We start from the raw sequence: 20502 nt of genomic DNA, 5'->3' as shown, positions 1-20502 counted from the left end.
GCCTCCCAAGGGAAGCATGATCTTATCTGGGCAATCATTGGATACGAAGCAAGTGAAAGCGTAGGGTCAGCTTTTCCACTAATTGAACAGAAAGGGGGCACTTCGTATCTCTCACCGCCAGCAAGAGGCATGCCTTCAATCTGGTCAACTCGGGTTATTGAGTACAACAGACAGACTGGCTACACCGCTATCACAGAAAAGCTCGGGATTTTTACGATTCCTTACAATACCTACAATCAAGATATGGAATGGGCGTAGAAACGCGACCCGCCAAGTGGGTAGTCGTGCGTATGCAAAATATGATTCACATTCGCAACGGCCCAGAAGTCCAAATTCCAGAATAGTTCAATTGGATTTTTACGCCGTTTCAAAGAGTTCCAGACTCTCGGCTTCAGGGTAGTTTGATGCATTCCTCACTTCCGTGGAATGTCATGTCTCAATAACTCCCGAGATCTTGGTTTCTGGAACGATATGAAGGGCAAGGGTTGACACGAGCTGAACATGGCTTACCAGCCGCACCTCCATGTTAAACCCTGATTGATAGCCAATCAATGAATAGAGCGATCATCGGGATGCCTTTAACGTTCAAATATGGCATGATTTAGTCAATTAATGTTATTGTCGCCAGCCCAACAGGGGCACAGGGATCGGATCGAGAAGGGCAGCTTCTAATTATAATTCGTCACCCCCTGTGAGCCTCCACAAATTACCAATCGATCATGGGCTTCCCCTGCAGCAGACAACGGCACTTCAGCTCGGAAAGGCCGATGGATGTGATGTGCCGGTCCGAAATGAAAAAGACCGGATGATACGAGACGGCCCATGCATGGCTCGTATGCAGGTACCGACCCGTCAAAAGGCCCTCGGAGCCGAGATCCGACGGCCTTCTATTGGGGACAGACCTCGTATTGCAAAACTACCTTTGAGACGGCCCAATTGCAGTGTGGGACGACGACGTTGCTTTCAAGGCATGAGACCAACCTAGCACCGACGCGTCCTAGTTTACCCCAGAAGATCTAGACTAGAAGCTTTAATGATATCATCGTCGTCTAGCATATCCACAAAGGGGGATGCATGCGGAGCCATTTCCCAAACAGACAACTGTCAAAAGGTTATAAAAGCCCGACTTCCGACAGCCACAAACAACTCTTTTCTCCTCAGCCTCGCTCCAACCAAATAACTACACTCGTTTCTACAGCCTTCAACCGCTTACACTCGCTCAAAACAAACAACTAAACAACAATCACAATGGGTTTCACCACTCGCGCTGCTGTCGCCGGGCTTCTGCTCGGCGCCGCCAAGGCCTCTCCCGTCTACGGCAACGGTACCATCGCCTACACCACCGAGGTTGTCACTGCTCTGACCACCTACTGCCCGGCTGCCACCACCCTCACCTACAACGACAAGACCTACACCATCACCGAGGCCACCACTCTGACCATCACCGACTGCCCCTGCACCATCAGCAAGCCCGCCAAGCCCACCGCCACTGGCCCTCCCAAGGATGCTTGCGCTGAGCACTGCTACGAGGCTTACAACGAGTGCCGTGTTGCCAAGGGTGCCAACATGGCTACCTGCGCCGCCAAGTACGCCGAGTGCCTGGGATACAGCCCTTTCGGTAACGACGGCTCTCTGGTTACTCCCACTGCTTGCTCCAAGAAGCCTGCTCCCACCAAGCCCGTCTACACCACCGAGGTCGTGACCGCCATCACCACCTACTGCCCTGAGCCCACCACTCTCTCTTACAACAACAAGACCTACACCATCACCAAGCCCACCACCTTCACCATCACCGACTGCCCTTGCACCATCAGCAAGCCTCACGGCCCTGCTCCTCCCAAGCCCAGCGCCCCTGCCCACGACTGCGCCAAGGAGTGCACTGATGCCTACAACATGTGCCGCAGCGGACCTGGTGCCAACATGGCCACCTGTGCTGCCAAGTACGCTGAGTGCCTGGGCTACAGCCCCTTCGGCGATGACGGCTCTCTCAAGACCCCTACTGCTTGCTCTGCCACTGGCCCTGCCCCTACTGGCCCCGCGCCCACTGGCCCTGCCCCCACCGGCCCTGCTCCTACCGGCCCTGCTCCTGTTGTCCCCGTCCATGACTGCGCCAAGGAGTGCACCGAGGCTTACAACAAGTGCCGCAGCGGATCTGGTGCCAACATGGCCACTTGCGCTGCCGAGTACGCCAAGTGCCTTGGCTACAGCCCCTTCGGTAACGATGGTTCCCTCATCACCCCCACCGCCTGCTCTGCCACTGGCCCTGCTCCCACCGGCCCTGTTGCTACTCCCACTGGTGGCAACCCCCCTGTCGTCAACGCTGGTGCCGGCCGCATCGCTCCCGCTGGCATGCTCGTTGCCCTGGGTGCCATTGCTCTCTTCTAAGAGAATGATGGTGACAGCATGATGTAGATGCAAAAGCCGCCATGGCTCCGAGATACTTCCTTTCAACAATTATAGAATATAGTATACGCATATATCAAGCTTGATGTTGAGACGCAGCCTCTGAGATGCGTGTTGTCTTGTAATAAAAGTTTATCGACTAAACTATGACTTTGACTGTTTAACCCGTTTCTCGCCTTGTGATAACCATAGATGCCCTTAGCTAGCATACCTCTGAATAGAGTGAAGCTTCTTCTCTGGACAATTCCTCATTTCATGGTCTCCTTTCTTGTCACAGGTTGGACAAAATAACTCTTCCCACGTATGAGCGTAGCTGCACTTCTTTTTGAAGCAATTTTCGTCTGGGCAGAATTTATACTTGATTGCTTCCCGCTTTCCAAATGTCTTAAAGGCGTCCGTCTCCTCCTTGGTATGTCCATATTTGCAGTCTATGCCCTCCCTGCAATGCATACGCCAGTGGCAACGACTGTGAGTCTTTCTCTCGTCCGCTTTTAGGCGCTGCTTCTGTTGTTTCTGGCGTGTCTTGACGACCGTAAAACCCACATCATCATTTGTATCCCCTGATTCGACGCTGTTGTTCGTGTCAAGCGTGTTAAAGCGGTTCGGCGCTATCATTCCATTTTTGGGGCCTTCGGTGCGTTTTGAGTTATATGCGACGTATGTCATAACCTTGAGGCCGTGCTGCTTGAGTCTTTCCGTCGTGTCTTGAAACAGTTCGGTATGGATTTTATGCTCAAGCTCACAGGCAGGTATAATAATAAGGTCGTCTCGAGAACCTCCACGAGGTTGATTGCGGTATCGGTAATGCGGAATGCGGAGACTCTTGACAGCCTGGTCGACCACCTCGGCTTGAGGCAAAGGATCCCGGATGACAATGCTGTGGGGAGGTATTTCGCTCTTGTCAAGATTGAAATCGGTTTCGTAAAAACTGAATTTATCCATATGTTCGTCGAGATGGTGTATTTTGATGAGCCCTTGGTCCATCAGCAGACGGCATTCTTCCTTGGGCTGCGTGTAAGCCCCTGACATTCCGTTTGTCCATGACCAGACGTGTACTTCGAATCCTCTCTTGGCAATCCTCAGGACGGCGCGTATGAGGTCTTTGTCGCCAGAGACGATGATGAAAATACCGGATTTTCCTTCGTAATACAGATCAGCGGCATCGGATACTGAGGCCGCAATGATTTCAGCATCGACTTCTTTTTCACGGCTTGTCCATGAGCTCCGCTCGAATGTGTGTACTTCCACCTTACAAGACTTGATAGCCTTCCATATCGACTCAACGTTGGGTGGAGTCGATCCATATAGGTCGACGATAGCTTTGATGTCCTCATCGGCTGGCAGGCCGCAGTGCTGAGTCAAGACGTTCTTCAGCTTACCGGCGTCAAACCTCCAGGTAGGATCTGATTCAACGCGGTACCGATGTTTCTGGGCGGATGCTTTCTGGCCTTGAATCCATAGGTTTGAGTCGTCGATATAGATCCTGATTTCTTGGGTGCTCTTGCGCATGGCGATGCGGGGAGCCTTGCGAGGCGTCATTGATATCAACTTGGTGCTAGCCAGAGTGCAGGGTGAATTTTGAATATGTTGAAGATGAAGAATGGTTTGAGACTTGGTAAGGAAGTTGAGTGAAATCAACTGTGACTAGGCTTCTTTGACGTTGCTGGTTGCGAGAAAAGTTAAGGGTGTAGATATTTAGGGGAGGGAGCCCGTTGCCTCGTATTTTCCCCTTTCCACAGCCTCATTTCTACCTCTCCTACTTTGCCTTGCGATACGCCTTATTTGTATATTGATCTATTGGGAGCCTTGTAGATGCAGCCACACCTTTCAGCCAGCTGCCTTGCCATGCGGGTCAGGCCCTTCTGGCGCGTAGAAGCCAACAGCTATTGGGCCTTATCCACAGTGCGTCCCATCCACAATTTCTACGCCTCTCAGTTTCGCTGAAGAGGGTTAGTCAAACAAGGCAAGCAACTGCGGCCTTATCCGAATAGCCAAGACTTACCTGAGGCCTGAAACATGGTTGCTGCTGTTGGGCCGCGGCTTCGTACGTTGTTCCTTGCACTGCCATTCAGCCTGCGGAATACTGCGCCCCAGCGGTAAGTAAAACTCGGCTCCAACACGAAAGTGTACAATAAAAGTCGAAGGAGATTGGCCGATGTGGTAAGAAAGCCAACATGGTTCGCCTGAGACCGGCGACGCAGGTCACGCGGCTGCCTCGTCAGGTTTCTGTATTAATTAATCTCTCTTGCATAACGCTCAATACCTATTTAATCTCCCTTGGTCCAAGTGTATGAAATGCTTTACAAAGGACGCAAGAGTGCATGCAGGCTGTGAGCCTTCGCCACCCACCTGACTGTAGACACGGTTTCGACCAGTAAGGATTAAGAAATGGGTCTACAATTCATTCGGTCCTCTTGATCGTACAGGAGATTCCGCTCAGGAGTTCTTGGAGAGAGATTCGAGGTAATAACTAATTTCACCACCTCCGAGTGACTCCAAGTCTTCGAGGTTGGGTTTTGATGAGGAACAAAGAACTCTTTTTGAGCTTTCTCATCCACTCCATGATCATGCCTCTCATCACTGGGCCAGTGGGCCCACCATTCCTGCGAGCCTTGTTTCTTTGTAGAGATCACTGGGTTTCTCAAGATTAGCTGGAACAATGAGGCTACAAACTTATTAGTCTGGCAACGATTGAGATGTTCTAGGGTTAAAGTCAGTAATGTCTTCTAAATCGTCCTATATACCACTGCGTCTGAGCCGTTTCTTTGCGAGAAGTAAAATTATTTGTTTGCCAATGCTGTTATCGGATTGCTGATAGACAAGGAAGCCGATCCTCTCACAGCCAAAGCCAAGGAAGACGGAAAAGATAAGGAACTGCCGACTCGGCTACTTGACCCTTTCATAAAAATCAAAATGCCTTTTCGTCACATGCTGAGCGATCTCGGCCTAATGACCAAACGCCGTCATTAAAGGACGTCAAGAGCGACTCTTCCAAACGTTTATATCCGAAGAGCACTCGGTGACGCACCAAAATAGCCGACAAAGCTCTGCAAATCACACCTCAAGAATTACCAGTGACGTCACCCAATTGGCCCCAAACGGAACCTGAGTGCCGGCCGGCCTTTCGGAGCGGAGACGTTGGGGCCGGGATTAAGATGTGACGCCGAAACCGGTCCCGATCAACCACTTAAAGGAGAAGTAAAATCCTTTCGTCTTGATCTCGCCTCCTGGTTCTTGACCTTGTTTAATCATAGAGTCACGCATCGCCTGGAATGTGTTGCAGTTCGTCAATATGCATCTCGCCGATGAAAGAGGATCCTCATTAGGGGAGCTCAGTGATGAAGAATCGTCTATTTCATCAAGCAGCCATTCCCGAACCGAAAACGACGCCAATTCTGCCCATTACTCAATGAATGGCAATACAACAGGACTCGGCTTGACAAGGACCATCTCTCGACGAGAATCCATCCTGTCGCGTATTCGAAGTCGCCCAGTTCCACAGTTCACCCATCCATTGTCTCACATCAAAACGACTGAAGACCAGCTCGTTGACTTTGATGGCCCTGACGATCCATATCGGCCGATGAACTGGCCAACCAAGAAAAAGGTTCTAACCACCTTGCTCTATGGTCTTGTTACCATGTCAGCCACCTGGGCATCGTCTTCATATTCTGCGGGCACAGCCCAGGTTGCGGAGCATTTTCACGTCTCTAAGCAAGTCTCAACGCTGGGTACTACCATATTTCTCCTCGGCTTCGGAATCGGGCCTCTTCTATGGGCGCCTCTCAGTGAGGTTTACGGACGGAGGTTGGCTGTTCTTATCCCCATGTTCATTGCCATCAGTTTCAGTTTTGGAAGCGCAACCGCGAAAGATTTCCAGACTCTGATGTTGACACGCTTCTTCGGGGCTTTCTTTGCGTCGGCGCCAGTGACAAATACTGGTGGCGTTCTTGGAGATCTATTTTCACCGTCTGAGAGAGGAATAGCGATGGCTGGTTACGCCATGGCCGTGGTTGGCGGGCCAGTCCTTGGTAGGTTCCATTCGCACTTTTTCAGAACTCTCACGAGTCAAATTTCCAGATACTTACTTATTTCTAGGCCCTATTGTCTCTGCTGCTGTTGTGCAAGAACCATCACTTGGATGGCGCTGGGCCGAGTACCTCACAGGTATTGTCCAAGTAATCTTCCTCACACTGGCCGTCATCTTTGTCGATGAGAGTTACCCGCCTCGGCTCCTTGTATACAAGGCCCGCCGTCTGCGCCACGAGACTGGAAACTGGGCACTTCACGCCAAGTTTGAAGAATGGGATGTGAGCATCTCACAGCTCGCCCAGAAGTTCCTTGTCCGCCCAGTTCAGCTACTTTCCACGCCCATTTGTTTCTTGGTCGCGCTATACGCCAGCTTCTGCTATGGCATTTTGTACATGCAACTTGGCGCCATCCCCATCATATTTGGAGAGATCAAAGGCTGGGGCATTCTCGTTTCTGAGTTGCCTTTCCTCTGTATCTTTATAGGAGCTGTGCTTGGCTGTGGCGCCAACGTTTACAACCAGCTGCTATACAACAAGGCTTACCATGCAGCTGGAAACCGAGCTGTTCCTGAGAAGCGCCTGCCTCCGATGATGATTGGATCATTCGTCTTCTGTGGTGGCCAATTCCTGACAGGGTGGACTGCACAAAAGGACATTCACTGGGTTGTTCCTTGTATTGGCCTGGTCCTCCTTGGAACAGGATTCTTTACCATTTTCCAAGCAGCACTCAACTATTTGGTTGACACCTTCCAAACCTACGCAGCATCTGCTGTGGCTGCAAACACTTTTCTTCGTTCTTGTTTCGCAGCTGCGTTTCCTCTCGTCGTTACGCCTATGTATCACAACATCGGGGTTGGGCCTAGTTCGAGTATCACGGGTGGTTTTGCTGCGTTGCTGATACCCGTTCCGTTTGTGTTTTATAGATATGGAAAGAGGATTAGAGCGAGATCAAAGTGGTCAAAGGGATCTGTCTATGATTGATCGTTGCAGGAGGTATAGAAGCCAATCACAAAGGCTTATTTTAAGAACAAGCAACGATAAGAATACGGTTATTAGAAATTGTTTATCCGAAAGTAATATAATTTTACTTAATCCAACCCAAAATTTCTGTCATACTTGCGACGCCCACCGTTCATTCAAATGCTGGTGTCTTGCCAGCCTGCTTATTCCACAACTCTTTATATCTTCCTCCACGTGAGATCAACTCGGTATGCGTGCCAGATTCGACAATCTCTCCAGCATGAATGACCAGAATTTGGTCTGCGTTGACCACTGTGGACAACCGATGCGCGATTACAAAAGTTGATCTTGAGCGCCTCAGTGTATCCAACGCACCCTGGATGCTAGACTCGGTGTTTGTGTCTACCGCACTTGTCGCCTCGTCCAGGATTAAGATGGGAGGATCTTTTAGGAAAACTCGGGCAATTGCCAGCCTTTGTATCTCTCCTCCTGACAGCTTCACACCCTGTTCGCCCACCTTGGTGTTGTATCCGTCGGCAAAGGAAAGAATCTTGTCGTGGATAGCAGCAGCACGGCAAGCCTCGTGAATCTCCTTGTCGATTGCTGTAGGTCGGGCATACCGAAGGTTTTCGAGAATAGACGCGTTGAAGAGCAAAGGGTCTTGCGGAACAACGCCAAGAGCGTTTCGAAGAGAGCTCAGAGTTATATCGCGAATGTCATAGCCATCGATGGTAATAGATCCATCTTTGACATCGTAGAATCGCAAGAGTAGCTTCATAATAGAAGACTTGCCGGCTCCCGTCTCTCCAACAAATGCCACCGTCTGTCCAGGCGCAACCGAGAAGGAAAGGTCTCGAATCGTCGGCTTTCTTTCATCGTAGTGGAAATGAGCATGGTCAAACGCGACGTGGCCTTGGATATTGACAAGATCCGTGGCTCCCTCCTTGTCGACAACGCTTGGCTTTGTGCGGAGAAGGTAGAGAAGACGTTCCGCATCAACCATGTCAGACACAAGGCTCCGATAGTTGCGCGAGATGAACCTGATCGGCCAGATCATGTATTCCCAGTACTGGACCAAAAAGACAAAGTCGCCTGGAGTTGATCGTCCCTGTGAAATATCGTAAATGACAAGGCTTGCGAGGACGAAAAAGGTCGAGGGAATCATCATGTTCAACACCATTTCGGTGTAGGCATCCATCTTGCCCCAGACGCGGCTTGCAGCCAACTTGTTTTCGACAGCCTGGCCGAATCGTCCTCGCTCAAATCCAAGCATGTTGAAGTAGGTGACAGTTTGCCAGCCTTGGACGGCCTGATGCATGACACGTGCCTCTTCTCTCTGAGTATGAGAGGATTTGCGCCGGTTGCTGATGTTCCAGTTGGAAGTTATCACCTCCACGGTAAGGTACGCAGCGATTGCTACAGCCATAGCTAGGGAAACATAGATGTTGAACTTCCAGTATAAGAGGCCAAACGCGATGGCCACATCCACCAGCGTGGGTAGGAGATCGATGATGAGCACTTCGAGGAAGTTGGTCAACGACTCTCCCTGCTCAATGGCCTTCATGACTTCAGCTGAATCTCTGTCAGAGTGAAAGTCCATGGACAGAGATAAAACATGGCCGAATGCAGCATTGGTAAGTTGTCGGTATGAAAACTGCTTGATAGGGATCTTGGCCAACTCTTCCATCAGTCCAACAAGGCCTTCCACAGAAAGAATGCTCAAAATAAACCAAATAAACAGCGCCCTGAAAGGGTTCTTGTGCTCTAGCAGCTCATCAGCGGCAATGCCCAGTTGACGAGGGATCAGGACGTTGAAGATTCGGTTCGCTGCGATGCAAAAGAAGCAAACCAGGATGGAGAATTGGACTTTGCGATCCTTTTTCGGGATGAAGAATGGAACAAGTATGGAAAAGTCGGAGAGATATCCCCACCAGCCTCCGGTTTCCTTGAGTCTCTTTGCTCGGCGGCGCTTGATGCTGGCGGTGTCATCCTCAGAGTCGCTTGCCTCGGTGATCGTATCGTCCTCGTCGTCGCTAGATACAGAGGTTGCAATCGAGGCCTCGGTTCCGTAGGAGGGCGCCCCAAGTGTTCCGCCATGGGATTGAGCCTGGAGGAATGGCGTTTGTTCTTCCATTCCTGCAGAGATACGGGTTTCGGTTCTGCTTCTGTAGACTTGGTCTACTGCAAGGAACAGCAGAAGCAGAAGTCTGACAGCTTGGCATGATATTTGAAAAGGGAAATAAGCTCCCCTCTTGTCGAATAGAACCGTGAGAATCAACAGCGGTGTCTCGGATGCCAGTGTGAGGAGTGATGTTCCCCATGTCAGATGCCGGGATGTTTTTTGCTGAGTCCAGATAAACGTCCAGGTAGAAATAAGCACCACCAGATGAAAGGTCCGGGCCTCCTTTAGTGCGGATTCATCTCTCTGGAAAATTGTGAATACACCCTCGGTGATGTAGGACAAAATCAAGAGGATATAAGGAAGATGACTGCGACGAGAAACATCTCGACGTTTATGTTTTCTGTCCTTGACAGCTCCCAGATTAACAAGTGTGATAGCGGAAACAAAAACCACAGCAGCAATGGCGCAGCTGAAGTGAAGAGCTCGGGAAATTTGAAGAATTGGCGGCATCGTGTGAACGGCAGAGCTTGACCGAAGCTGGTCGGTGTCTTGAAGGTTGATTCTCGTCGAAGAGCTCATAGTTCGAAACAAGAATTCCAGAGTAGGGGAATTTCGCCTCTCTTAAAAACAATCAACCCGTTTTGCACCGCCTACCGCCACCTCGGCGTCAGCCGCCATCTGCAGCCTTGTTGGGAGTCTAGAATGCCTGTCCCCCGTTGATCCAGTCATCGTTGTCGTCACTCAGCCCGACGTGACTCAGGCCTGCGAGGGGCGGGACAAGTTCCCTCATTAGGACGCCGCTTATAGGGCGCTGTGATTGGTGATAGCGTATTGACAGGCATCTCCTGACTTGCGTCGCACTCGACCCACTGCTAGATCACTATCTATCCCTGCGGAGCGGTTAGCGGGACCTTGTTAATGTACTACTTCCAATGGAGAGCACTTGCGCTAAGGGCGTAATGACAGCCTGCTTGCAAGAAACGGCCCTCACACCCTCTCGAACTCGATACCCACGAAACCCAAGCAACCCATGTCAATTTACACATGAAAAGGGAAGCACAATTGGATATACACTCGGGGAATTCATCTAATTCGGTGGGTCCATCGCTCTTAATTCGCTATCCCGGACTCGGCTCTCTCCATCTTGTGAAGTGGCGGTGCTTTCGGCTCGCCCGCTTACGATCCAGCCAATAACTCTTAATCAAGGCTTCAACAACTCCATCGACTTGAGATAATTTTCTAATTAGACCAGGCCGACCACGCGCCCTTCCTTTGACCACAGTTATTTGCACGGTCCCTGCATGACTGCATATCTGGTCATGATGATTCCACTCTCCAACGGTTCACTTCCCAGCAGGTTGAGTCTGACAGGCAGATTCTCAGTAGAGTCAATTGCCTCCATCAACTTGATGCCGTCCCCTAATACCACGGGCATGACTGCTGCCTCGACTGTGTCAATCAAGCCGGCACGCATACACTGAGTTGCAAGATTGCTACCTCCCATAAGCCATATATCCTTCCCGGTTCCCAACTTCAACTGGCGAACGAATTCCAGTACATTCGTCGATAAGATAGTGATATCGGGGAAATCTTCTGGCTTCAAAGATTGGCTCGCCACTATGACACTCTCCTTGGGCCGGTTGGACAGAGGGTTCTCATTCGGTCCTCCAAGCGACAGCATAGTTTCGTACGTCTTTCGGCCCATGACAAAGAAGTCAAACTCCCCATATAGTTCCTTGAAGTCAATCGTTGGATCGTCGACAATCCAATCAGCAGAGCCGTCCGGCGAGGCTATGTAGCCATCGAGGCTGGTCGCCACGTTGTAACGAAGCTGGGGCATGGCGGATAGAAAGAAGAAGAATGAGTGAGAATGAGTCGAAAGCGGGGTCATAAGATTCGAGGGAAATGTCAGGCACATGTACCACGCCGATCGGTTGAAAATCTACCCGTCTTATTAGCCCCTTGACAAGATGTGCCATGTCAGACTGCATATGTATGCAATGCTTGATAGTATTCGCAGCATATTGACAAAGACGGCTATGAGACAGAATGAGTCATTACACGTATTTCGCCCAACCAATAACCCAGATAAGATAAACTTGGCCACCTTCCACAAGATCTCGATAGCCATTCATGAATATGCTTCAGAACTTCTCAGGCTCCCTTACTGATGCTTGCGACGCCAGGAGTTCCTCCCTCAAAAGCCAAATCAGAATGAAGAGCGATCCAGGACCAACAACAGCCCCCACGACGCCAGCAACGACCAAAGCTCGAATCCAGGGCACTTCGCAAATACCAGCCTTCTCCAGATCACTAAAGTGATATGCAAGCCAGAGAAAACCAGCCGAGTAGGTGCACACGTAATCATATTGAATGATGGTCCGAAGGCACTCGTCTGGTTCTTGGGGGGACTCGATAAAGTATTGGGGCATGAAAACCTCAGACAAGGGGCCCTCAATCTTTAGAATAACGTACCACCATGTTGCAGTGCTGATGAATGCAAGCAAGTATACAGTGATCCTGAGGATGACTAGCTCCTGATTGGAATTATCTTTGGTCGGCCGTGTCTTGCTAACACCGGAGGTTATCTTGGAGGTCGCAAGCATGGTGAACGATCCCCACACGGGGAAAAGCTGCCAGATCCAGTTCCACCAGTTTCTCGCTTCAAGAGAAGGATGAATGTAAGACGGGAAGTGTGAAGAGAAGTATGACAATGCAATAGTCGGCAACAGGACGATGCAGGATGCCACACCCGGACGATGAAGACTCGGGGTAGTAAGCTTGTATGCCGGCGTAAAAACGTAAAAGAGGAAGAAGTAGACTGGGGCAAGGAAGCCAATTCCCAGGAGCTGTGCGAGAAATAGGATAATAAATGGGCTAGATAAAGTTAGAAGAGGTGAGTCCAATGACCATGCTCTAGCATAGTACTTACAATCGTACAAGGGGGAACCTATTCGCTGGCCTGTAGCCTTCGATCAAGAATACCATATACATGCCAGCAAAGTCGGTAAGAAAGACAAACGAATGCCAATATGCTCGTGGATCGGAAAAGAATTGCAACTGAGCAAAAGCAACCGTGATATGAGCAAAGATCTCGTCCAACAGGGAGATACCATAGAATTCCTGGAGGATCTTGACGGTGCCTTCGCTCCACGTAAACTGCGAATTTTCGACCATGTTTTGTATGACGGGACCAACCGGTTCGCCCATCGCAAATGCTCGGATCATGAGGCCAGAGAAGGCGAGGATCGGGAGGGCAAAGAGGGCCCTCCACAGCCGGCTTTCCGTAGCCAGCGACGCTGTTGACGACATTCTGCTAAACAACACAGGCGACAATGCACTTGAGATGAGTTCACAGGATCAGCAAGTTGACGGAGGGAAATTCGCGCTCCTGGGACGGAAGGATTCAGGTTGTCCCGCCAACGGATCATGCAAGCGAGGGGTTTAAACTGTATGGCACTGGATGGTGACTTGTCACAAATGTGACAAGAGCGGCTTCATGGTTGATTCTTTGCATATTTCTGCAATATATATCACGTCATAATTACCATCTTTCTTTTGGAAAATGGGCTCAGTTGCCGGCCCTATCACGGGTCTCGGTTCTGGGGTTTCCGAGAAACAAGGGAGATGAGGGAATTATGTGAAGAACAAATTAGGCCTTGACAGTGGCTGGAAGATAAAAATCTAGTCTATTCCCATGCCTTTCTAAAGTACGTGAGATACCCAGTTCTACCTACACCCCAAGCCATGTTAAACGCAAAAAGCGCTGATCATCAAAATCGCCGACAGTGCATAGCCAAGCATCGACTTACTTAGGGTCGACGCATGGTCTTCTTCGTCGTCGGACGAATTCTTGTCGTTGCCATCAGTGGAGTTGTCATCTCCTCCCGTACTGTCGTCATCATTAGAATTAGTCTTAGTCCTGTTCCTGACGGATCCGTTGAGTTCCATGCTGAAATCAGCAGCAGTAAAGGTGACATTTCCATCTGAAAGCCAAGTTTCTGTACCGAACTCAACTATTCCTAGCCAAGGATCCTTGGGCAGGTCATCCGGTGTGTCAATATGTTTGTGTGCTTGCTCAAGGATGTACTCAAAAAGAGGGTAGAAGTCTTCATCAAAGGACAAGACGTCCTCGCCGTTCCGAGTGACGGCAGTGAATACATGTGTGCCACCTGAGTTGCGGCCGTAGTATAATGAGCTTGATATTGTCAGTGTTGGAAACAAGGAAAGGGAGTAGCTGGCACTCACAACTCGGTCTCTCCAAGTGTCACATTGGAGAGAATCGTATTCTCCTGTCGACCAAGCCACCACGGATCTCCCACCCGACCAAGCCAGACCATAAACTCAATAGCCGCATCTTGGGGATACAGAGTCCTATTGCGGTCATCATCGAGGAAGAAGTCCCAGGCGGCATTGGCCTGTACTCCGTCTCTCTGCAGCTCCGCCTTATTCTCTGCCCACACCGACTGAGTAAAGTCGCGAGGCGGCTCGCTGGGACTGCCAGGAGTATACATCCATTTGGTCGACAGGCGGATAGATTGGAGGCTGCTGAGGCGCAGGGGAATGTCTTTGTGGCTGAACCGCACGTACGGAAACGAGTGTACGTCTTGGATATCTTTATCCCAGTTCCATAAAGCGTCGTAAGCAGGAGTGGAATTGTCGACTCTCATGCACACGAAGCCGTCTTTGGGACTTTTATCGTTCCATGCATTTGGATAGTCTGTGTGAAGAGTCAGCTAGGTGCAGATTGGTGTGTCATCGGTTGTTTACTCACACATGAGCGAATCGTTCAACTCGCCAAACCTCTGCTTATCACAAATTGTTGTGACATGATCGGATGTGGCTGAAACAACCCCAAGCAGCAACGCGACCGCGTTGGCGGCGACTACAACCAACCTCATATCGATGGTTGTTGGCCCTTTTCCTCCACAGACAAAAAGAAGGTGGCTAGGGGTTAGTAGCGGTCATAGAAAAAAACGCGTCGTCGTCCGACTTTTTGGCTCTGTTGCATGGTCAACGATAACCCCGCTCTCACCACAGCCCAGACTCTTGGAAAGTCTTGGCCCACAAATTGGACATACGTGAACATGCTGGATACGCCAGGTTCAACTTTGAAACCTTGGCAAAACACGCGCTGTAATTTATTTAAGAGCTCGCTAGATGGTTGCGTCACTTGGCTCTCGAGATCCCTGTTGACGCGAGATAGTGGGCAGCCAATCAGAGCCACCGAAAAGGCTGACGTGGCCTTATTGGCAGAGCTCGGCATCCTCGGCAACGTCATAGCCACCTTGGAACTGGAGACGAAAAGTGGCTGTAATCTCGCATATCTACGAAGATGGGTGGCTTTACAGGTTATCTTCCCAGTATGCAACTATCGCCGATGGAACAGTTGAGCTGCGGTGACCTTAACCTCATGGAACAGTAAGAGCTCAATATCGTCCCCTTTCTGGCCAGACTTGTACATAGGAGGACAGACTGTATTCTCGCTTGAAACGTTGGAGGACACTTTCGTTAGAATTAATGAGATAGCAATAATAGGCGAGGAGTGCTTTCTTCTAAGTAGGCTTTTTGTGCTGGATTGTATGACTTTCTCTATGTGGATGGGAAGAAGGGCGTTAGGTTACTAAAACTTTAGCTGCTCTTTTGCTTTAGACGGTGTTTATGCACCACACGCGAACCACGTGCTCATAGAAACAATTTTCTAAAACTCTTACAGCTGCGAGGACATTTTTATGCTTTGACCTGGTACACTGAACCAATAATGGTAGCCTCTTTCCGTTATATAGTTGCTAATGCCTAATTCTATTTCATTCTAGGGTAGGTGGTTGGCTTGAGGGGCTCACCTTTGTGGCTGGGTCGATTGATTGATGGTCTGTGGCCGATCTGCGCGACCCGTCCCGAGCCCCTCATCAAGCAGCAGAATGCTCTTCCTGCAGGAGACGCGCCTTAGTATCTCGCAACAGACGCGCGATGCTGAAGACACCTCGAGTCGGCACTGCAAACAAAGCCTACTCGAACGAGACACAAAAAAACGCGATGAACTAACGGTTGGCAGTGCATCGGAAGCGCGGTCGCGTCAATCGCCCAACGACTCCAACCTGCTCCGATCACACAATCATCCCCGCGTCCGTCGATACCTCCCCTTCCCAATCCGACTCTGTCCCCCTAATGCTGTTCCAGCGCCTCCTCGACGATGCCGAAAGCCCTCCTAAGACACCAGAGTCCCCGTGAACAGTCGGCTCCCCATCGACGTGCGACTCCCTCCTCCAAACGAACGAACCATCGATCGAACTCGAACCCTGAAAGCTGAGGGCTGCATTGATCGAAGAACATCGCTGTAGGCCGGCATCCCCTGTGATGTCCCCTCTATACCCCTTGCTCTAGACTGAGCATGGCGTCCTCGCCATCGCATCGTCCTTGATATGATCAACGGCTCCTGTGACATTGCCCCGCCATACCTTGCAGACACGCGCGATGCTGGATACTGCTGCTATCGTGGGGTCAACGCTTGCCCATGTTGGTGCATCTCCGTTGTGAACTGTAGATAAGGTGCAAGCCAAGCAAATATCCGGCCCTCCATCAGAATCGCTTAGAAGAACAGCTGCTTCTAGATCCCAATGCCATCCGTAGCTTTCTGCCCATGCTCTGATGGCTGGATATAGCTCCCACTCTCCAGTGGGCCAACAACCATTGTCTCCGCCATGCTACCGCCCTGATGGGCTCCCTGAATGCTGTCTAGCCTGTCTCAATAGCCTCTCCCCCGTCGAATGGCATGAAAACCCCGCACGCGGTATTGTGTGGTGATCGTTCACCAGCCATCATCTCACATGCTGTGCTCTCAGACTGTGGCTTGCATTAATGCTTGCCAAGACTGGTTCTCCTGCAGGGACTCGTAGATTTGGTGTTAGCGTTAAGCTGTATTGCTCCAAGCCGAACCCAACAATTGCACCCTACGATGCCGGACAGTTCAGCGGCTGCATAGGCGGAATTTACAAAGCAAGCCATCAGCATTCATGCTACTAGTTAAGCTTGTGACAAAATTCCTAGCGTGAGAGTGTCCAGCTGAGCGGTGAGGGTGTACGGTAAACGCGGCATATGTCTGAGACGACGGCGTCTAACACACAATGATCCCGCCATCCTCAGAAGAGGGACAGTAGCGACTGCAGACCACCTGCCGAGTGTCTGACGGCGATATGCTTACGCGGAGATGGTGGAGTCTGGCGTTGAGAGCTGAACATGACGTATTCTGGGGGCGCCGAATATCCGAGTCTTCGGCACGGCGCTTGCCGAGAGCATCACGAACCGAGCCGTGAGATCCGATGTGCCCTATCATGATCTGGAACAGGTATTGAAATTGTCTGAGAATGTCAGGAATACGCAAGAGGCTTTCGTTTGAGACGACTCCGCAATGACAGCATTGCACCCTGTTGTCGTGCATACACCAACTCTGTCTTTGCTTAAGAAGGGACCATCTCCACCCTTTTTGGTGTCTAGGTTCTCTAAGCTGGTTCTTCACCATTAAACACTGCACTCTAAACTCTCGATACATCTTCATCTTCCATTTTAAAGTATCCACCATGGGCTGGTTTGATAGTGAGACGATCTCCAAATATGTGGCTAGCTCCCCAACTCACACACACCAGGCGACTCCGATCAGGCTCAGGCCTACGACCAGGTTGTGAACCGTCCTCACGAAGCCGAGTGGTCTCACGAACTTCTCGGAGGCGCTGCCGCCTTCGAGGCCGCCAAGGCGTATGAGAATCACGTCTCTCGGAACGGTTAGTGACAAAAATACCGTAGACTATCGTCACGACTTGGCTAACACAATCACCAGGCCACCCGGACTCTCACGCAAAAGCAAAGGAGATTCTTGCAGGAGCCATTGGTGCCTTTGTGGACCGTGAGGTTGAGACTAGGGGCCTGGACTATGTCGATCGCGAGAAGGCAAAGCACCATGCTCAGCGACAGGCTGAGGAGCAACTCGCTCAGGAAGGCCGTTGGTAAATATCGTCAAAACTAGCGTTGCACTTGAATCCTGGAATAGTTAAATATGACAAACTTTCTATGTCAACAAGCATTGCTCAGCATCACTTGACGTAAACCATGAATATATTGAGCGGCTTACTTTCCCATATGAATAGGGAGAAATTAGCATATTGGATGAAGCTGGGTCATCAAGAGTCGTATTTTCTTTTTATACTTGAGGCTTATGGGCCACGTTTCAAGTGCTACGTACCCGGCGACCAAACCTACTGCTATTCTGCTAGCAGTCAAAACCCCAATGTGTGAGATTGTCTGGGAGCCACCGCTTCAAGCCATCATCCCATTTGATAGTTTGTCTCCATACATCATTCTCTCATAGATTTGTAACTGAAAGGCTTGTCCTCGCCATGGCTTTTAAATCAAATCATGATCGCAGAACTTGCCCAAAACCGCCGTAAAGTCATGCTCGTGAAGTGAAGCAGCGTCTCGCACCTTGATGGACGCCGTGGTAGAGTTGGCAGGAGTCTTTGGGATCAGGTCCTTACCGTCAACGGCAAGGATACTGAGAACATGGGCTGCTGCCTTGGCGTTGATGGTGATTGTCTCAGGAACTGGGTTGGTGATGTTGTCGCAGGCTTGGTGGTAGCAGGCATCCTGCTCCGCTCCAGTGCCGGTGAAGAGACCGCCAACGGGCTTCTTGATGACCTCGAGGAAAGGAACGTAGTCAGTGCCGCCAGTGAGACCTACGGGAGTGACCTCGATGCCCTTGGAAGTAAAGTGCTCCACGAAAAGATCCTCAACCACATCGGATCCAGGAGGCCCACCAGGGCCAATCTTCTCGCCGGTACCATCGAAAACTCCATAGAAACCACGCGAAACCATGTCAAAGTTGAGGTAGACCAGAAGCTTGTCAACCTCTTTGGGAGTCAGACTGTTGACATATGCCTTGCTTCCCCACAGGCCGTTCTCCTCTGCTCCCCACCAGCCGAATCGGACCTTGAGGTTGGTTGAGAAGTGCTGCAGACCCTTGGCAACCTCGAGGATAAGAGAAGTACCCGATCCATCATCGTTGATGCCGGGGCCGGCCTTGACGGAATCGAGATGGGCTCCAAGCATAACCACGTTGGTGCCATCGCCTCCCTTGGTCTCAGCAAACACATTCTGCGTGATGCGCTCCTCAATGAGCTGTTGAATCTGGACGTAAGCCTCGACTGTCTCTCCCGCCTCGAGTCGGGCTTTCAACGCCTGTCCCGGCTCTTGGTCGATGAGAGCCGCGGGAACATATTCATCAGGGTTGGGAGTTGAGAGAGATCCAGCGGTGAGCTTGGCAGGATCAGAGTTGTAGAGAACAACAGCAACGGCACCTGCCTTGGCAGCAGCCTTCAACTTTCCAGCAAAGGTTGTGGCATCAGGGCAACGACCGCGCTCAACAAGGACAATCTTGCCCTCTGCACCGAGGCCTTCGTAGTTGTCGGCCGAACATCCAGCCTCACCCTCGGGTCCGTGGACTAGCTCTCTCGTGATACCTTCCTCGGGAGTGCTGGGAGTATAGGTCAGGGCGACGGTGCGGAACGTCTCATCATCGACTGTGACCTCCGCCGCTGTGGTGTCGGTATAGAGGGCAGGGAAATCCTCCTTCCACGCCTTGAAACCCTTGAGCTTCTTAAGCTCCTTGTAAATGAAATCGACAGATGCGTCATATCCAGGAAGACCAAAAGCGCGGTTTCCGCCATTGGCATAGGCGATGTCATTGAGCTTTTGCAGGTTCCTCATCAAACTGAGACGGTTAGTATGCAAGCCTCAGGCCACTAGATGAGAACATACCCCTTTTCAGTAATGAGCTTCTGGAGCTTGTGAGACTTGACCTGTGGTCTGCGGTCCTTGCCAGCTGCCCCCAAAGACGGGAGCAGCGTCAGAAGAGTAGCTGCCGTGGTCAACTTCATTGTCGACTTCAAGGTAGGATTCCTGTCTCAAGACAATGATGGGAACACCACATAAGACTGAGGAGGGGGATGCAGCTTAATATACTCCATATATGATACCACTGGCTCAATCCATCGACATCAACAAGTCCCTCATCAACGTCACGCAGGGCTTCTCGCGCAATAACCCCACCTCGTGAGTTATCGCGGAGCTATCGACCTTTGGAAGGTGGCTCGGGAGTTCCATCGGCCGCCAGGAAGATCAGGCTTGAATCGGGAAGGTCGAAAAAGAAGCTGTGCTGACATTCTTTTATCAGCGTTACATGCCAAGACGACACTAGGAATATGCATAATCCCGGGCCTGCCAGGGGCAAGGATCCCCGCCTCGGAGTTTCATTGATGGATTGACGTTTTTTTTGCAAAGAAACATCTGCAAAGAAACATCTGAGGGGTGGATGAGCAGCTATTGGCCATTTTACTATGATTCTTGGGAGTTAGTGGCAAGGTAGACATGATATGAGAGCAAGGGTCAAACACCAAGCCCAGTTCGAGTTACTCGGGTGATGACGCAAGTACAAGGTAGTCGTGATACGCTACTCCGCAGCACGCCTAGGGGACTTTTGTCAGGCTTGGCTACCTGGTCTCGGAGGTGGATATCTGATGGGGAAGCTCAAGTCCTTTTGTTCCGCGCATCTGACCTGGAAGCGATGTACCTGTACCAACAAGGCAGATATTTGAGGATCGTAGTCAGGTGATATCAGTTCGGGATCAATCCTCCAGGCGACTACGCTTTGCGAGCAACTATCTTTTGAACAATAATTGAACGCTCGTTTCAGCAATCTCGGAATTGTCGGGTCTTGCTTGATGGAAGAGACTTATTGCGTTGTGAGAAAAAATCTACCTGGTTGATGAGCACCTTCATCTCATGAGTTCGTGCGCCTTTCGTCACCGCCTTCTGGCCTAGTTATCGTCTCCCCTTACAATACGAGAGATTTCTGCATCTAGTTCTATAGGATATATGAAGCAATTTTTACGAAGCAATTTGAACTGTGTTGGGTAGAAGATAGCGAGGGCAATAATA

At 50.6% G+C, this 20502-nt stretch overlaps 8 protein-coding genes across 8 annotated transcripts; 3 read left to right on the top strand and 5 right to left on the bottom strand.

The window, feature by feature from the left end:
- Nucleotides 1-1248: 1248 nt before the first annotated feature.
- Nucleotides 1249-2385, top strand: LRP88_00285 (uncharacterized protein; the record flags this gene model as incomplete). Its single annotated transcript, XM_083237001.1, has 1 exon — nucleotides 1249-2385. One exon carries the CDS (start codon nucleotides 1249-1251, stop codon nucleotides 2383-2385), a length of 1137 nt encoding a protein of 378 aa, XP_083107370.1.
- A 216-nt stretch (nucleotides 2386-2601) lies between these two features.
- Nucleotides 2602-3912, bottom strand: LRP88_00284 (uncharacterized protein; the record flags this gene model as incomplete). The annotated part of the gene is made up of 1 exon (XM_083237000.1): nucleotides 2602-3912. The coding sequence occupies one exon, from the start codon at nucleotides 3910-3912 to the stop codon at nucleotides 2602-2604; it is 1311 nt and encodes a 436-aa protein (XP_083107369.1).
- Nucleotides 3913-5812: 1900 nt separating this feature from the next.
- On the top strand, nucleotides 5813-7415 carry LRP88_00283 (major facilitator superfamily domain-containing protein; the record flags this gene model as incomplete). Its single annotated transcript, XM_083236999.1, has 2 exons — nucleotides 5813-6434; nucleotides 6502-7415. The coding sequence occupies 2 exons, from the start codon at nucleotides 5813-5815 to the stop codon at nucleotides 7413-7415; spliced, it is 1536 nt and encodes a 511-aa protein (XP_083107368.1).
- A 151-nt stretch (nucleotides 7416-7566) lies between these two features.
- Nucleotides 7567-9528, bottom strand: LRP88_00282 (P-loop containing nucleoside triphosphate hydrolase protein; the record flags this gene model as incomplete). The annotated part of the gene is made up of 1 exon (XM_083236998.1): nucleotides 7567-9528. One exon carries the CDS (start codon nucleotides 9526-9528, stop codon nucleotides 7567-7569), a length of 1962 nt encoding a protein of 653 aa, XP_083107367.1.
- A 1270-nt stretch (nucleotides 9529-10798) lies between these two features.
- LRP88_00281 (dihydrofolate reductase-like domain-containing protein) lies at nucleotides 10799-11356 on the bottom strand (the record flags this gene model as incomplete). The annotated part of the gene is made up of 1 exon (XM_083236997.1): nucleotides 10799-11356. The coding sequence occupies one exon, from the start codon at nucleotides 11354-11356 to the stop codon at nucleotides 10799-10801; it is 558 nt and encodes a 185-aa protein (XP_083107366.1).
- A 304-nt stretch (nucleotides 11357-11660) lies between these two features.
- Nucleotides 11661-14417, bottom strand: LRP88_00280 (concanavalin A-like lectin/glucanase domain-containing protein; the record flags this gene model as incomplete). The annotated part of the gene is made up of 5 exons (XM_083236996.1): nucleotides 11661-12393; nucleotides 12449-12815; nucleotides 13329-13714; nucleotides 13765-14236; nucleotides 14291-14417. The coding sequence occupies 5 exons, from the start codon at nucleotides 14415-14417 to the stop codon at nucleotides 11661-11663; spliced, it is 2085 nt and encodes a 694-aa protein (XP_083107365.1).
- Nucleotides 14418-17093: 2676 nt separating this feature from the next.
- LRP88_00279 (DUF3759 domain-containing protein) lies at nucleotides 17094-17520 on the top strand (the record flags this gene model as incomplete). The annotated part of the gene is made up of 3 exons (XM_083236995.1): nucleotides 17094-17109; nucleotides 17160-17294; nucleotides 17351-17520. 3 exons carry the CDS (start codon nucleotides 17094-17096, stop codon nucleotides 17518-17520), a joined length of 321 nt encoding a protein of 106 aa, XP_083107364.1.
- Nucleotides 17521-17913: 393 nt separating this feature from the next.
- On the bottom strand, nucleotides 17914-19442 carry LRP88_00278 (uncharacterized protein; the record flags this gene model as incomplete). Its single annotated transcript, XM_083236994.1, has 3 exons — nucleotides 17914-19267; nucleotides 19320-19325; nucleotides 19402-19442. 3 exons carry the CDS (start codon nucleotides 19440-19442, stop codon nucleotides 17914-17916), a joined length of 1401 nt encoding a protein of 466 aa, XP_083107363.1.
- Between the last annotated feature and the right edge of the window lie 1060 nt (nucleotides 19443-20502).

The sequence above is a fragment of the Fusarium phalaenopsidis genome (genome assembly GCF_050370095.1).
Source record: "Fusarium phalaenopsidis strain FUZ10S chromosome Unknown contig_32274, whole genome shotgun sequence".
In the NCBI taxonomy this organism is placed as follows: domain Eukaryota; kingdom Fungi; phylum Ascomycota; class Sordariomycetes; order Hypocreales; family Nectriaceae; genus Fusarium; species Fusarium phalaenopsidis.
Note: the sequence above shows the minus strand (reverse complement) of the source record. Positions and strands in the feature narration are given on the sequence as shown.